The sequence below is a fragment of the Eptesicus fuscus genome, chromosome 22 (assembly GCF_027574615.1).
Source record: "Eptesicus fuscus isolate TK198812 chromosome 22, DD_ASM_mEF_20220401, whole genome shotgun sequence".
Classification (NCBI taxonomy): Eukaryota; Metazoa; Chordata; class Mammalia; order Chiroptera; family Vespertilionidae; genus Eptesicus; species Eptesicus fuscus.
This window is the reverse complement of record NC_072494.1, coordinates 28,560,343-28,576,168: the sequence shown is the minus strand read 5'-3', so window position 1 is coordinate 28,576,168 and position 15,826 is coordinate 28,560,343. Positions and strand designations below refer to the sequence as shown.

The 15,826-nt window shown below is 48.2% G+C and overlaps 1 protein-coding gene across 6 annotated transcripts in view; it reads right to left on the bottom strand.

The window, feature by feature from the left end:
* The window catches only part of PTPN14 (protein tyrosine phosphatase non-receptor type 14), a 153,148-nt gene that overhangs the window by 19,006 nt on the left and 118,316 nt on the right, over positions 1-15,826 (bottom strand). For all 6 annotated transcript variants that reach the window (XM_028152199.2, XM_028152202.2, XM_028152201.2 and 3 more), the window contains 6 exons: positions 14,775-14,863; positions 11,703-11,790; positions 10,596-10,678; positions 7,306-7,363; positions 4,403-4,481; positions 607-2,081 (listed from right to left, as the gene is read on the bottom strand). In XM_028152199.2, coding sequence (XP_028008000.2) covers positions 607-2,081; positions 4,403-4,481; positions 7,306-7,363; positions 10,596-10,678; positions 11,703-11,790; positions 14,775-14,863 — 1,872 coding nt within the window. The remainder of the gene's footprint in view (positions 1-606; positions 2,082-4,402; positions 4,482-7,305; positions 7,364-10,595; positions 10,679-11,702; positions 11,791-14,774; positions 14,864-15,826) is intronic.

Genomic DNA, 15,826 nt, shown 5'->3' with positions numbered 1-15,826 from the left:
TAACCGTCTATTGAAAAAAAAAATCTGAAACTCAAGTTGACTCGCTGCACACAGGCCGGTCAATATTGGCGAGCCATCCTGACGTGTAGACGGACAGACACGGAAAACTCTCAGGAGATGTTGTTCTTTTAATATCTAACCGGGGAGATGGGGGGGGGGGGGGGCGGGGGAGTAAGCTTTCCCCTGGGGAGGGGTAAACACAAACAAAACACCAACAGGTGCAGGAAGGTGAGCCCCTCGCCGCTCACACAGAAAGTCGGATCCTGAACAAACAGCAAAACACTGGCCACGACCCCAACCTCAGCACCACCAGCCCGGAACACCCTAACTCCATGACCGCACTTTGTACCAAGCGTACCCACTGGCATCCGTGCAGGAGAAGGGAAGATGTATTTGAAGGGGCAAGCACGACGTTTTGTGAAGTAAAATGCCACCTAAATGCCAAGTGACCCTCTACATCCCTAACCTGTCCCTGAACGGGCCTCGCCCCTGCTTCAGTGTCTGCAACCCGTGCTTCCACAGGGACAAGGAGCAGAGGAGGCTGCGGGGGGAGGCCAGCGTGTGAACTGTCTGCCCCAAATGGCCCGGGAGGGGGCGGACACTTACCCGGATCATCATCTCTCTCTCTATAATGCTGTCCTCCAGGGAAAACATTTCGGACACCGGCCTCTCCTTCACGGGCTCCTTCTTGACCCGCTCCTTCACGCTCGTCAGGTCGGGCTCCGAGATGGACGGCCCGAGGGAGGGCCCGTTGACGGCCAGCTGGTCGGCTCGGGAGACGCTGACGGCCTTGGCCGGCCCGTGCCTCAGCACCCTGGCTCTGGCGACGGCCGGGGGGACGCTGACCTGGTCCTGCCTCAGCGCCCCGTTGCTGACACTCTTCCTGGGGCCGGGGTACTCGGGCGGGGGCTTCTTGGGGATCCGCGCCAAGGCCGCCTGCAGCTGGGCGCTGTACCCCATGTTCTCGCGGAGGCCGGGGATGCGGGGCGCGGGCTCGGCGGGCTCCTCCTCCTCCTCGCTCTCACTGCTGTGGATGAGCATCGTGGCGTCCGAGAAGGTCTTCTTGTGGTGATACTGGGGCAGCTGGGGGACCTCGTGGCCCCCCGGCACCTCCTTGGGGGGCCCCGGCTCCCGGAGCGTGTTGCGGCGAGCCATGGGGATGTTGAGCGACTTGAGCGTCATGGCCTCCATGCCCCGCACCATGCTGCTCATCACCTCCAGGCTGTGGCGCTTGTGGGCCGCGCCGTGGTGCTTGGTGGCCGTGAGCGGCTCGCTCACCTCCTGCAGGGACTGGTGCACCACCGGGGCGCTGTCCTCCTGGAAGGTCTTCACCGACAGCTGCACTTTGCGGGTCACCAGGTCGGGGCTGCTGCCGCTGACGTACTTGTGGCGGTGGCTGGCCAGGTCCGGGGTGCTGGTGGCGGGGCGGGGCCGCGGGTAGGGGGGCGGCGGCCGGAAGAGGTGGTTTTTGAGCATGTGGGCCGCGTTGTAGCTGTGCGCGCCCTGCAGCTGCATGTTGGCCAGCTCCGGGGTGCTCACCGTGTGGGAGATGGCGCTGGCCCCCGGCTGGCTGGGCACCGAGTTGTTCTTCGGGCTCATCTGGTCGGAGGGACCCACCAGTTTGTTGCCGTAGCCCCCCTGTGGCCCATAGGGGACGGTGTAGGGGTGCCTCTCCCGCATCTCGGGCTGGCTGTACACCAGGTCCTCCGGCTGATTGTAGGCGTGGGTGTTGAGGATGTTGAGGTTCCTCAGGGACTGGCTCTGGCTGTCCGTGTGCACGACCCCCCTCTTCATCTGGCGCATGACCGTGTCGTAATCCGGGGTCGGCCGGTACGACGGCACGATGATGGCGCTGTGCCGGTGGCTAGGGATGTAGTCGGCCCGCATGATGTCGCTCCCGGGGATGCTGAGGTTGGAAGAGACGGGCGACGCCTGAATGAAGCTCTGGGAGCAGTTCAGGGAGTTGATGCTGTGGACGCTGCACACGCTGCCGTTGGTGATGGTGCCGTTTAAGTAATTTAAGTCCAGGCTGTTGTGAGAGTTGCAGTAGAAGGCATCTTCGTTCCCATGGAAAATGCTGTCTGCAAGAGGTCAAACAAAGGCACGTGAGCCTCCACGCCATCCTGCTTCGATCAAGTCTATGCTCACGTAAGTCACAGCTTAGGTTATATGACATTCGACCTAAAGAAGTCATAGAAAGTGCATACCCATGGGCTCCACCCACATTCCATCAAACCTGGACATTTCCTGGATGAGACGCTAATGTACAAAAGGGACATTCTAAAGCATCCTGAGCCCTAGCTGGTTTGGCTCAGTGGATAGAGTGTCAGCCTGTGGACTGAAGGGTCCCAGGTTCAATTCCGGCCAAGGGCACATGCCCGGGGTTGCCAGCTCGATCCCCAGTAGGGGGCGTGCAGAAGGCAGCCAATCGATGATTCTCTTTCATCATTGACCTTTCTTTCTCTCCCTTCTCCCTTCCTCTCTGAAATCAATACAAAAATATACATATATATTTAAAAAAAATAAAGCATCCTGAGAAGGAAAAACGAATCTAAACAAAGAAAGCAATGAACGTTGGGAATAGATGGCCCCTTGGTAATTTCTCGATTTTGCCATGAGCGTTGAAATCCGGCAGGAAGTGTGGCCTCCGTGTTGGGTTGACCTGTTCTCTTGTTCAGGGCTCAGCTTCGGGATGGCTATCTGGGCCAAGAAGCCAAGAACTTTAACCATTTGTACGCCATAAGTGTCTATAGACGCAAGCGGCGGACCTTTTTCAATTAAATTCAAAATACCGTGCCAGTTAACTGGTTAACAGAGCAGTAGATCTGAAGTTACTATGTGCTTGGAGCTGATCTACAATGAGAAAGGTCCCTTTACCAACCAGAGGGACTGCTAAGCCATCATAAAGGCACAAGACAGATAATGTAGCCCGGAGATCAGCATGCATGGCCAACACCTGATCAGCAATCAACTGAGGGCAAAATGGAAACCAAGAGTTCTCTCAGCCACTGCCGAACACTCTCCCCTAGACCTGATCTCATCACATAAAATTTACTCATGGCTTACGGAGGTACCCAAAGAGCTAAAACACAGATTCGTAAAGTAAGAACCATTTGAGGTGTCCAATGCTCCTTACACACACACACACACACACACACACACACACACACACACAGCCTAGGGAGGCAACTTCTTATCAAAACTTTTCTGTGAGCAAACTACATGCATTGTTCACCCCACAGATTTAAGGATGAGCAAAGTAGAGAAACAAAGGCAGAAAAGGTGAAAAACAGCAAAGGTGGCTGTAAATGCTCAGCCACCTGAGGAGGAGGGTGGGGTCACAGACCAGGTGGGATGAGACAGTCGAGATAAACCAGGCGACCAGAGAGACAAAGGCTGTATTTCTCTGCCTCTACTGGTAGGTGGGGGCTGGTGCCTGCCCAGGGAAGCAGGGTTACTGTGCTAGTCTGCTTATACACAGTAATGTTTTATTACATTAGATAGCCTCTTAATTATCTTCGTTTTCATGCTCACACTGACAGTGCAGAGAGATTAAAAATAGCCAGCATACGATAACGTAGAAAGAAATTTTCCATTTCACGCTGTCAATATTCAACACCTAAGACCATTCCTTCTTTGAGATGCAGTTGGTGTCATGATCAAGAGCACCGGCTTGAGGGTCAAGACACTGATTTTCGTATCCAAGCCCCTCCCATCCCCTTCCTGCATCCCAATCCTATATTTGTAAATTGGAAGTAATAGTAATCCCTATCTCATCTCCTAGGTGTATTCTGAGGATTATTGAAGGTGCTGAGAACAGTGCCGAAGGAGGGGACTTCCTCTATTAACGTTAATTATTATTATTATTATTACAATGATTATTTTGCATGTGAGTTACAAGAGAGGAACATAACAGATTTCCTTTATAAGTGCTGGGAGAGAGGGGCTGGTGGGAGAGGCGGGAAGCAACAGCTAATGTGAAGGGTTGAGATTATTTGTATGTTTCTTTCAGTTTTTCTGGATGCCTGTATTCTCTGTCAGCACGAAAGCCTGACCGACTGGGAGGGCTTTGTGATACTGGCAGTGAGGGTCAAGGGTACCCCAGTGGGCCTTGCGGCCACTCCCTCTTCTCCGAGCCCACTCATGAGAGGGAGGAGAAGAGAGCCCTTGCTCGCCGCCTTCTCCAACTCCCTTTTGCAGCCAATTCTGGGGCAATTTCTCTTTCCAGGGTAAACGATGGTCTATGCTTTTCACAAATCGAAGCTGCTGCTTGCTGCCATTCGGACAACGACAAGATTAGAAATGAAAGCATCACTATCATCTAACAAAGAAAAGTCTTCTTTACCGCTTCCCCGTCCTCACCCGTTCACCCGAGGAAGGGAAAATGGCAAGCCGGCGTTACCTTGCGAAGTGTGTGTTTCCGAGTAGTGTTCTCCACACTGGACGTGCATGGGAGGCAAGATGTACGGCTGCTGCCGGGGCTGAAACAGAGAACGGCACAGGTGGGCAGGCCTCTCACGAGGGCCCTCCGCTGTCACGGAGAACCAGCCGAGCACACGACAGTGTCCGGCGTCTGCAGGGGAGCAGGCTGGGGCTGCTCTGCCATCTGTCTACCCTTGACCCACCCCTCTTCTCATCTGTACCCTCTCCTCATCACTAAGTCAGGACTGAAGACACAAGATGGCCGGTTCAACGTGAGAAAGACAAAGAGGCTACAATCAACATGAACATATCTATTTATAATCTATTTTCTAATAGACTTAAAAAGCTCCCAATGACTCTTTTTAATAGAACAAAAGTTTACATGGGAGTAAAATACCTCAAACGTGATCCATTTTATTTTTATATTGGGGTTTCAGATGAGAGTTCGTTTGAAGAAAGAGTTCTGATGCTAAAAATTTTAAACTTTAAAGTTGTAAATCACCAAAAAGGATGATCTCTTATATTTCAATTTGATTCCTTTTAAATTAGCCTTATTAGATATGCATTGAAATATGACAACTTAGGAGAAAAGCTCAGATCAAGACAAAAAAAGCTAAAGCCAGTAGGGGCCACACTTTCTCAATGTCTCTCAACAGAAGATGAGCGCTTCCCAAAGTTTGAAGTTGGATAAATAACTTATCATTTCCTCTGCTACAAATAATGCTTCAGCATCAAATGGGCAAATAAAGGAGGTAACGAAGACAAGAATTCAAAAATTAAAAAGAATCAGGGAGAAGAAAAATAGAACAGAAATCAATGTAGTGAAGTTCATGGTACCAAAGAAAAGGTGTAATATCAGCTCTCCAAAATATTTCCAGATCTCCCTTTGACTGGGCTCTGAGTTGCAATTTAAAAATATTTTTAAATAAAAAATTTTTTTTGTTGCCTCTTCTTAGTTATACATAATTCAACTCGATTTTTCCAGGGTAGGACAACCAGGTTTGAGACTTAAAAAAAAAAAAACAACCCTGGAGAGGGATTCATACCGGGGAATAGAAATGAACGGTAGGCAATGTTGGCTCACTGCCTTTGTCTTGCTCTTTAAAAAAAAAAAAAAATCCAGTAAGTATGGGACTGTTTATGAACTGGCATGAGTATACAGGCAAAGGACAATAATAAGGAATCTTCCTGACACCATTTCAGGATTTCCTTACTTATTCCATCTCTTACATATTCTAATATATTATCCTATTTCTTTCCAGACCGGCTCATACAAAAAGCAATTAGCTGCCATGACACAGGCAGCAGACGGGCAAGAGAAGAGGAATCAGGCCTCCCGGTTATCAGCGAGGAAGCCAGAGGAGACAGGGTTATCTGGCTTTCCTCCTACGCAGCCCAAGGAACTCGTGGTGAGATGGTTTAATCCTAAAGAGGACACAGAAGCCTCGGCATCTTCTCCAGAGACTCAGAGTGAGATCAGACCACAGAAAGCCTTAGAACTCTGCCCCCCATGGTGCCCCAAGGACAAAAAGGAAAAACGATCTCACTGATAAAGACATGTGGAATCTAAAGAAGGGGAAAGAAAAATAGTATGAACCAAGGAAAACAAAACCACGAACAGGGGAAGGGTTCAAAGGGATCCCCCTTAATCTTCAAATCACGGGCCACTTGTGACATATTGTGCATAATGTCAAGATCAGTAACAGTCACATGGATACTCAGAACTTTTATGTGATAATGGCCCAACTCTAGAATTCTATGAGTTTAGGTCTATGTATTTTCCAAAAATAGTAATAATAATAATTAATTAAAAGGTATACAATTCATGTATACCCTATATACATGATGATAAAGGAAAATTCAATTTTATTTGTCTACCAACTCAAAGGAACTGTTCACCTAGAAAAATTAAAAGGGCACCTGTTTATTTTAATTATGTATAAAAAATCATAATCTTAATAAAGAATTATGACTTTAAACAAGTAGAAAACCTTAAAGGAAATCAATTCTTCAACACCTTTTTGTTATATCAGCCTTAAGTAATCCTCAGAATAAAACACAGCCTAAGACAAAACCATGTAATGAAATTAGAACTGTGTTTCCTTATTCACATGATGAGAAGAGCAGTTAAAAAAAAAAAAGTTTGTTGCCCTTAAAATCAGAAAATGTACAATTAATCTTCCCTATCGAGAACCTTACCTGAGAACATCAACTAGAACTATTCCATTTCTGATCATTTAAAAAGCATTTTCTGCCCTGGCCAGTGTGGCTGAGTTGGTTGGAGTATCATCCCATGCACCAAAAGGTGGTGGGTTCAATTCCCAGTCAGGGCATATAACCAGGTTTCTGGTTCAATTCCCGGTCGATTGATTGCTTCCCTTTCACATCAATGTTTCTCTCTCTCCCTCTAACTCTCTTTTTCTCTCTTTAAAAAAAATTAGTAAAAAAAAAATTGAAAAGCATTTTCTGATTAGTTTATTAAGCTCTATCTATGGCAACGAATACAGAAGAACTTGTGGAGCTGATATCTGAAGGCATGCCTACATGTAACAAGCAAAAACGGTGATAAAACAACAGATGAGAACAAGCGGATTGAAACAGTAGGTTACGTGCTGAAGGAACACAGTCTCATCCCCCTGACTAAAGACTTCCTCATGGGGCTGAACCTTCAGCCTCACTTAGAGAAGTGGTGGACATCATGGGCACAATGGGGCAAAACGGATACGCGTCACACCTACACGGAAGACTTACACCCTTCTGCATTCTCGCCTGACCTCACCTGGTCATAATGCCCTCATCACCTCGCCTCTCAAATTAGCAACAAAAGGACCCTCTATCCCCAGCACACAGACTACTTTCGATTGCTGAATATTTTATACATACCAGAGAGGATCGGCTCCAGGTGGGCTGGCGTCTGATGGGGGGTGGAGAATTTGATTGTCTACATAAAAAGGTGCAAAGTAAAAAGGGTTATTATTTCCTAGATACAAAATAGACAAGAGAGGGAGAAAAGGGGAAAGGAGACAAGATGGTAAAATTCACAGCAAAACATCAATACTATTTCTGGGTGGTAACACTAAAAACAATTACGATTCCCTTTTTTATTTTTTTCTGTACTTTCAAAATGTTTGGGACATAATGTACTTTTACAAACAGTTTTACAAAGCACTGTTAGAAGAATAAGGCTTATTTCTAAAGAAACATTATGAGGGAAATACAAAAAGCAGCCATTGTATTTTTTGTCCCTTTGTGTATGTGTAAAATCTTACCTTATAATAGACAAATATGCAAATTGACCGCACCTTCGCTACGACCAAGCCACGCCCACCCACCAAGCCACGCCCACCAACCACGCCCACCAGGAAACAGTTGCAGGGCCGTTGGGGTGTGGCGGAGGCTTTCCCGGCCTTGGGCACCAGCAGGGAGCCTGCACGGATCGCAGGCAACGACCAGGGGGTCGGCTCCTACAATCCGTAGCTGGGATGCTGGGTGCAGCTGAGCCCAAAGCCAGGAAAGCCTGGAGCGGAGGCTTTCCTGGCCTTGGGCACCAGCGGGGAGCCTGCACGGATCGCAAGAAACCACTGGGGGTCGACTCCTGCGATCCCTAGCAGGGATGCTGGGTGCCGCCGAGCCCAAGGCCAGGAAAGCCTCGGGCGGAGGCTTTCCCGGCCTTGGGCACCAGCGGGGAGCCTGCACGGATCGCAGGAAACCACTGGGGGTCGGCTCCTTCGATCCTTAGCAGGGATGTTGGGTGCAGCCGAGCCCAAGGCCACCGCCCGGGGCCAAGCCCCAACCCTGAAAGAAGGCAGAAGGCGGTGGCCACAGCCAAGGCCTGGGTCCCCGGTGCCGGCAGAAAACTGGTGCAGTCAGCCAGGTGAATGAAGGTCTATTGCACGAATCTTCGTGCAAACGGGCTACTAGTCTTTCATAATAAAAAAAGAACAAAAATATTTTTAAATACTGTCAGTAAAGTGAAAAAAAAATAAAAATCCAAAATAAATATTTTTGAGGTATAAAGGTATTTTTCATTAAGATCATACGTATTACAAATATTCATCTAATCAGATCCTTTCCAGACTGAGACTCAACATGATTTTTTTTTAAAATGTAGACTAAAAATGAGCGGGGACTAAGAATATCATCAAACTCTTAAGAACTGGAATAAAAGGTGCCTTTGAGAAACAAGTCCCAAATTCCAGAATCACATTTTCCGTTGTCCTCAATGAAAAATGCAATTCATTAAAAGCAAACAACAACAACAAAAAACAGGACACGTACAGTTGGCCATCAAGCTAAAATTCTTCAATTTAAAGCACTCTCCTTATTCTGATATTTCATTTTTTCTACCATTTTGGTGATGAATTTTTTAATGAAATGATGGAAACAATATATTAATATTGGACTTTATTTAACTGGCCAAATACATTATTATTAGAACCTTCTCTCTCTCCCCTCTACATTTTTCATCCCCAAAGTCAAGAAATATGGGAACCACTCTCTAGGCTGTATCAGAGGTGACAAGCAGTAACTGTGAGAGAGTTAGAAGTCAGAGAGTGGATAAGGATGGTGTTAACATGATGCTAGTTTCATAAAACTACAGAGGAATGTCCCGGGGTGGACTCGGCAACTGTATTCAGAACGTACTGTGTGTGTGTGTGTGTGGTGTGGGGGGGGGGGGGGGGGACACGAGGTGTACTTTTAAGAGAGTCCCAATTTTTATCAGATATGAAGTGAGGAACCTCCCGTAACTGGTTAGGAAGAAGAAAGGCATGGTTATTAACAAAAGTAGAAAAGGAAAATACGATTTCTTTAGCTTTCAGTCTGATAGGTGATGTTTGCCGATATCCTAAGAGCACAAAAGAAATACAAATAATCGGTAAATTTTATAGTAAATCCGCCTCCTGAGAAAATGGTCAGACCAGAATTTTATTACAGCAGAATTCACTTCTCCACAGGTTTTTTCATTCACCCCACAGAAGCGGACCACAGGACTCTTGTTAATGTCAACGACAACCCCCACAAATGAACGGCAACAGCAAAGAAGAACTGCAAAGAGCGAGCGAGCGAGCGGGGATCCCTGCCCCGGAGAAGAGCGAGTGTGCGCATGTGGCTGGGAGGCAGCTCTGGCTGCTGACTTTGCGGCTCCTTGGCCAACGCTCCTCTGATTTACATCTGCAAACTGGGCTGGCAGACCTGATGCTCTCCACGACCCTTCCAGACCCTGACAGCGGCCAATTGCAGCGGCTGCTGTGCAAGAGCCTCCGTCGTGCAGAGAAGAGAGTCTGCAGGCCCCGGCGATGCTCTTCTAAAAAAAACACACGCTCTTCAGCAGCCGCTGCGTCGGGACCACACTCGCACGCTCGGGGACGTGCCCACTGGGGCAGTGGGAAGGCAGTCCTCCTCTTGCATTTACATCCCTCACGTTCTTTGAGACAAAATTAAACGTGTTGGGCGCCCCCAACCGCAGACGTGCTCTGCGGAGGAGCCCCCTTTGAAGGCAATCAAGGCAAAGGCAACGCGAGCGTGAGCCCCCAGCACGCGGCATCCAAGGTCAGGTCACCTTTAAGTTCCCTCATCAGACTCCCCTTTATCATCTTTATTTCCAAATTAAGTGTTAAAACACACGCGCGCGCGGGTGGGTGACATCCATTAGCGTCCTCCAAGTCCTCCCCTAATTACCCTGGCCCCTCGTTTACAGGGAGATGACATGACCCGCAGGCACACGCGGGGTTGCCCAACTGTGTCAGCGAAACGGGGCTGAGGATGACAGGAGCGCCTTCTCTTTCAAGCGGGCTCGTCGCTGTGCCACACGCTTCTGAACATCCTCCGCGCCTGACACGAAGGGGCGCCCCGGCAAATTGGGAACGGCTCAGCTCCTCCAAACCCATCGCAGAGGTTGGGAAGGCACTAATGGTCGCAGTGCGCCGAGCCATCCAGGCAGTCCGACACGCACAGTCAATTTGTGAACGATTTGCTCTCCAGGCACAGGCCCTAACTACACCACACAGCCCTCATCATTAAAGCGCCCTCAGGCCCGCCGGGCGCTCCTTTCGCTTCTACAAGGAATGAGGGGAAGAGAGGGAATGGGAAAAGCCATCTACCACATCCCCAAAGCGCACGCACGTAATCGGACCAAGCCATCCAGTCGGAAGGCAGACGGGACGTTTACTTACTCGGTGCAGATTTTGTTTTGTTTGTAAAACTTGTGCCGCGTAGCAAACAACCGGGAGATGTACTTGGCATTTTCAATATCATCCTTGGAAAAGACAGAGAGAAAAAAAAATAAACGTTCAGTTGATCATAGGCGCATTTGACAAGGATTCCCTAAACAGGGACACACGTCCCTTCCTCCCTTCCTGTCGATCACAAAGTAACACCCTGAGCCACACACCAACGTGCTGAGATTCAGGGGCAGCCACGGGCATGAAGCCCGTCAAAGGACAACGAGACAAGACTGTCTGCTAAAGAATCCTTTAGGCCCAAGGCCTTGGGGGCGCGGTGATGAACTGGCATGTCTTCACATCATTCCAAACTAAGTGCTTTAAGAAATGAATGAATGGCCCTAGCTGGTTTGGCTCAGTGGATAGAGCGTCTGCCTATGGACTGAAGGGCCCCAGGTTCGATTCCGGTCAAGGGCATATGCCCAGGTTGTGGGCGCAGTCCCCAATAGGGGGCGCGTGCAGGAGGCAGCCAATCGATGATTCTCTCTCATCATTGATGTTTCGATCTCTCTCTCCTTCTCCCTTCCTCTCTGAAATCAATGAAAATATATTTTAAAAAATAAAATAAAAATAAAAAGTGAACGAATGAAGGCAGAGCGTGGAATGAGCACCAAGGATCACTAAATGAGAGGCAGGGAGCTGCACGAACGGCCTTGGCTCTGGAGGAGGCCCTCCACGGAAGGGCCATCGCTCAGCTGACCTCAGACAAGGCTTGGGCGATGCTGGGAAAGAAAACCCAGGTCAGCCAGCAAAAGAAAACGCCAGGCGACAAGACTCAGAGGTTGCTTGATGAGGGCTGTCACTAGAGGGCCGAGGAACGTGGCCTGCCAGACAGACAATGCGATCCATCACACAGAAGGCAGGGGTTTTGAATGTGAAATCACTCCCATTATCCTGGCGTGAGCGAATGAGAGCACTGGGCCAGGGCTGAAGTTTCGGTTCAATAGAAATTTATTTATTTATTCGCTCAAGGTACGGAGAGCAAGGAAGGACACGACGAGTTGAGAAGGGAAGGGGCCCAGCTGCCGGCCGGACCCTGCCTTCGTGCGTTTTGCTCACCGTGTGAAAGAGCACCGTCTCCTCCTTGTTGGTGAGCTCCACCAGAATGGTCGACTTGTTGTGGGTGATATTCCCCATGTCATTCCACCTGGGCAAAACAAAGGCAACCGCGTTGGCCCCGGGGCAGCCCGTGCATTTATGAATCCCCACAGGCGGGTCACTGGCTGATGTTATAAAGGGTGGCTTAGCTGTGTTTCCAAAAGCAAACTGTTCCTTCTCTCAAGGCGGAAAGGACAGAAAATGCAACACGAATCTACTGAAATAGCTAAAAAAAAATCCTATGCAAACGATATCTAGATACTGTTGTCTAGTAGGGGGGACAGTTGCAAGGGACTTCTGCTGCCTTGTTATTCCCAGTTCCAAACGGACAAAGGATTCCCCGCGATCCTGGCTTTAAAGGATGGAGGAACACATTATTGGAAAGGCCAATGTTCTGGAATCGAGGCGAAGAATCCACGTGGAATCTAGGCTGTCATGTACATGTCATGTGCTGTCATTAATGACACATCACCTAGAAAACATGCCTGGGAGGCGAGTATCCAATGTGACTACATTTCTGTGAACTACACGCACACAATCCTTCTCTTTCCTCGTGGAGACCTTATCTAAAGTGTGCTACACAGAAATGACCACCAGACAAGGGGAGGTAAGCTACTGCTTCCCATTCTACTTGGAGCCCATTTCTAACCGGCTCTCACTACTGCCTACCCGTCACCCTGTGCCCCAACCCAGAATGCCTGCCCACTGACTGCTTTTCCTCGTCACCCTTCCCCCTCTGCCTGGATGACCCGTGTAACTCAGCTCAGGAGTCGCCTTCTCTAGGCAGCCCTTCCTCATCCCCAACCACCCACATGCTGGGAAAGAGCCTGGTGTGTGTCGCCCTCTACCAGTTACCACGTTGCATCATGACTGCTTACTTCTGTGACTAGCTCCCTGACGAAACCAAACTAGACCATAAGCTCCATGCCCCGGGTAGATGCTGCTTTCCGCATCTCTGTATTCCAAGCACGGAGCCGCGTACTTGGCACACAGCATGCGCTACATGTTTGCTGAAAGCACTGAAAGTGATAATATTGCCGCCCATCTGTACAGAGTACGGCTCCTTGATCAACTCTCTACGGTAGACAAGCCAGCGGTTATGGCTTCTACTTCGGTGACGAGGCAATTGAGACGCATGTGAGTACCTGACTTCCCCACATTCACTCTGCTCACCAGGGATGGGTGACTTCTATACCTGGGGCTTCCAGATGTTCCTCCAATCACCTTTCCGTGACACCAGTACCAACTGTGTTTATGTACATCTGCTGGGGCCATACCGGCTCCAGGTGCCCAGCACGGCTGTCTGCCAACCCATAATCCCATCAGATCACATCTACCTGGACACAAAGCTAGCCGCTTCCCAGTGAAGGTCTCTAGAGAAAAGAGTATTTGGTTTCCTCTGGCTCCATTCCTTCAAGGCCACTGCCAAAACTCCGAATCCACTCCTCACTCCACCATATGACTTCACCTATGGCATGACTCATGTGGCATTATCACAGGAATAAATTCCCGCCTTGTGAGGAGTGTCGTGGTAAGGGCTGAAGGAAGAGGTCTGGAAGCGGTTCCGAAGGAGACTGAACACATCCTGTGTGTGGCTCGTGACCAGCCAACTTTCAAATTGCTATTTTCTTCTATTCAACCTCGCTAGCTGTAAGGCAAGACTTGTCTACTTCTCCAGGCTCAAGGAAAAAATAAATAAATAAAGCATTGATTTAGCGATGGAGAACTCAGCACCACTATCTTGAAGTGAGCACTCGGCAAGTATTGGAAAGTTTCCAGTTCAATCATCTTTATTCTCTCATGCTATGGAGAACTGTGTGGGACAAAATACCTGGATAGCTTTAGATATGCCTAAAATGTTACAGTTACAACTCTGCACGTACAGTATTTCTATATTTTACTCAATTAATTTATAATTTCTTGTCGGTGTATGGGGTTGACTAAGTATATCCAGAAATCAAATTTACTCAGTAGCCCCAAAGATCTCTCTCCCTACTCATGCTTCAATGATGTCTCTAATTAAAGAGCAAGAGAGAATAAAGGACGAAAGTAATGGCAGAGTGGAGACCTAGGGGGACCAAAAAGCCTATTGGGGAGCCTTTGGTAGGAAAAGTGTCTCAAAATGACCTGCAGCAACCGCTGACCGAGAGAGTGGGTGACTAGCCCAGGCTCCCCTCCAGGGCTTCAAGAGAATATTTATTCTCTACAGGTTTCCCTCTAAGACCCATCTTTGATCCTCTACCCTAATGCGCAGCTATGCCTGCCAGATGCACACACAGGAAAGCTGTTCTTCCAAAAAATAACAGCTATTCCCTTGTAAATAAAAGCGAGCATGCGATTTTAGATTGTTGACACTACATGGGATCTATGGCCACGGACACAAAGCAAGCTCACTGGCATGTAATTGAGGGGACACTCGGATACACCCCCTATATTAGTCCTATGCATGTTAAATGGAAAAGGAGTTAAAGGGTCAAAATAGCAAAAAGTTCCAACGTCCCTTAATTTGTAACAAATTGGTTGCTTTTTCAAACTATACCTTCGCAACTAACCCTCTTTTGTGAGTCTAGAAACCAGTTAGCGCTCTTCTAGCACCTGTGGTTAGGACAAAGGGAAGAAGCCAGTCTGAATGGAATGACTGGTCATGGAGATTCCAGCAAAGGGAATCAGCAAGAGACAACTGGAGAGCCTGTCTCCAAACAGACTCATAAAGTTTAGTTCCCATTCTCCTGGGTCAGTGGGGTTCAACAATGCACTTCCTGGGTCAGGTGGGAAGAAGGCCTCCCCTACCCCCATCCCCCGCTCCCAAACAGGTCTCCAGGAAAAGTGAGCTAAGTTTCCCCATAACCACTTAAATCCCACAAAGGGCTGATCTTAACTGAGTTAGGAAGAGCTCAACTCTGATCCACACTGGGATTCAATCATTTGTATAACTTTTCTATGTAGTGGGTTTTTGTCTAGTTCCTCAATGAAATAAAGGACAAGGCGGGGGGGGGAGGGGGCGAGGAGGGGGAAGAAGGCAAACAAGACTACCTGTGTATTACTGCTTGTCTTCCAATTCTGTTTCTCACGAAAATCCCCATGAAGAAAATGCCCAGGTGCACACTGTTTCCATGATTGTCCTGTAGGAGGTCAAGGAAAGATAGTGGTGATGAAACAGATGCCCAGCGGTCCAGCAGCACCCAGCCCTGGGCCTCCGCAACCCGTGGGGGGCCACGCCCCGTTTCTCGCCCATAAATAAAAATGAGTCACAGCAGCATCATGGCAATCAGGCAACTAGATCCTGAGGGGATGCGCCCCACTGCACACCCTAACGTATGAGGTATCTATTTTTCTCAATTTGTCGCGACACCTTTCCTGATTAAAATAATTTTAGGGTTTTCTCAGATTTGTTGGCAGTTCGGATGTTCCCTTTTGGGAACACCTATGAGTATCTATGTTTACCTTGGTTTCTGTTTTTTAAACTAAGATTTTACATGCACATAGCCTGATTATATATGCACATTACATACATGCGATTATACATGCACACAGTTTGAAGAATTGAATATTCTTTAGAGCTTGTTTAAAAGAAGCCAACAGCAGGCCTGGATGGACTCCCAGTTTCCTCTCCCTTGGAGGCACCAACTTACATCAGTTAAAGCCCTACTGTGTATCTTATATGGACCCACTAAGCTTAGCTTTTTACTTCAGAACCTCACGTTCATCAGTTCTGGGATGTTTTCTCGAACTACTACTTCGTGCTTCCTCTGTTTACTCCCTGTAGAACTCCTATTATTCAGATGTTGGACATCCTACGCTGGCCCTCTAATTTTATCTTCTGCCTCCCACGTTCCATTACTTTGCTTTTTGGTGAGATTTTCTTAATTTTACCTTCTAACCTATTACATTTTCCATGTCTGATATCACACTTTTAATTTCTGAGAGATGTTTTATTTTCTAAATGTTCCTTTTTAAAAGCAATCTATTCCTATAAAGAGGCAATACATACGTGTGCGTGCGTGCGTGTGTGTGCGTGTGTGTGTGCTGTGTGTGTGTGTGTGTGTGATTGACAGGATGGTGTTTTGGGCAGGGGGTTCTTCGCC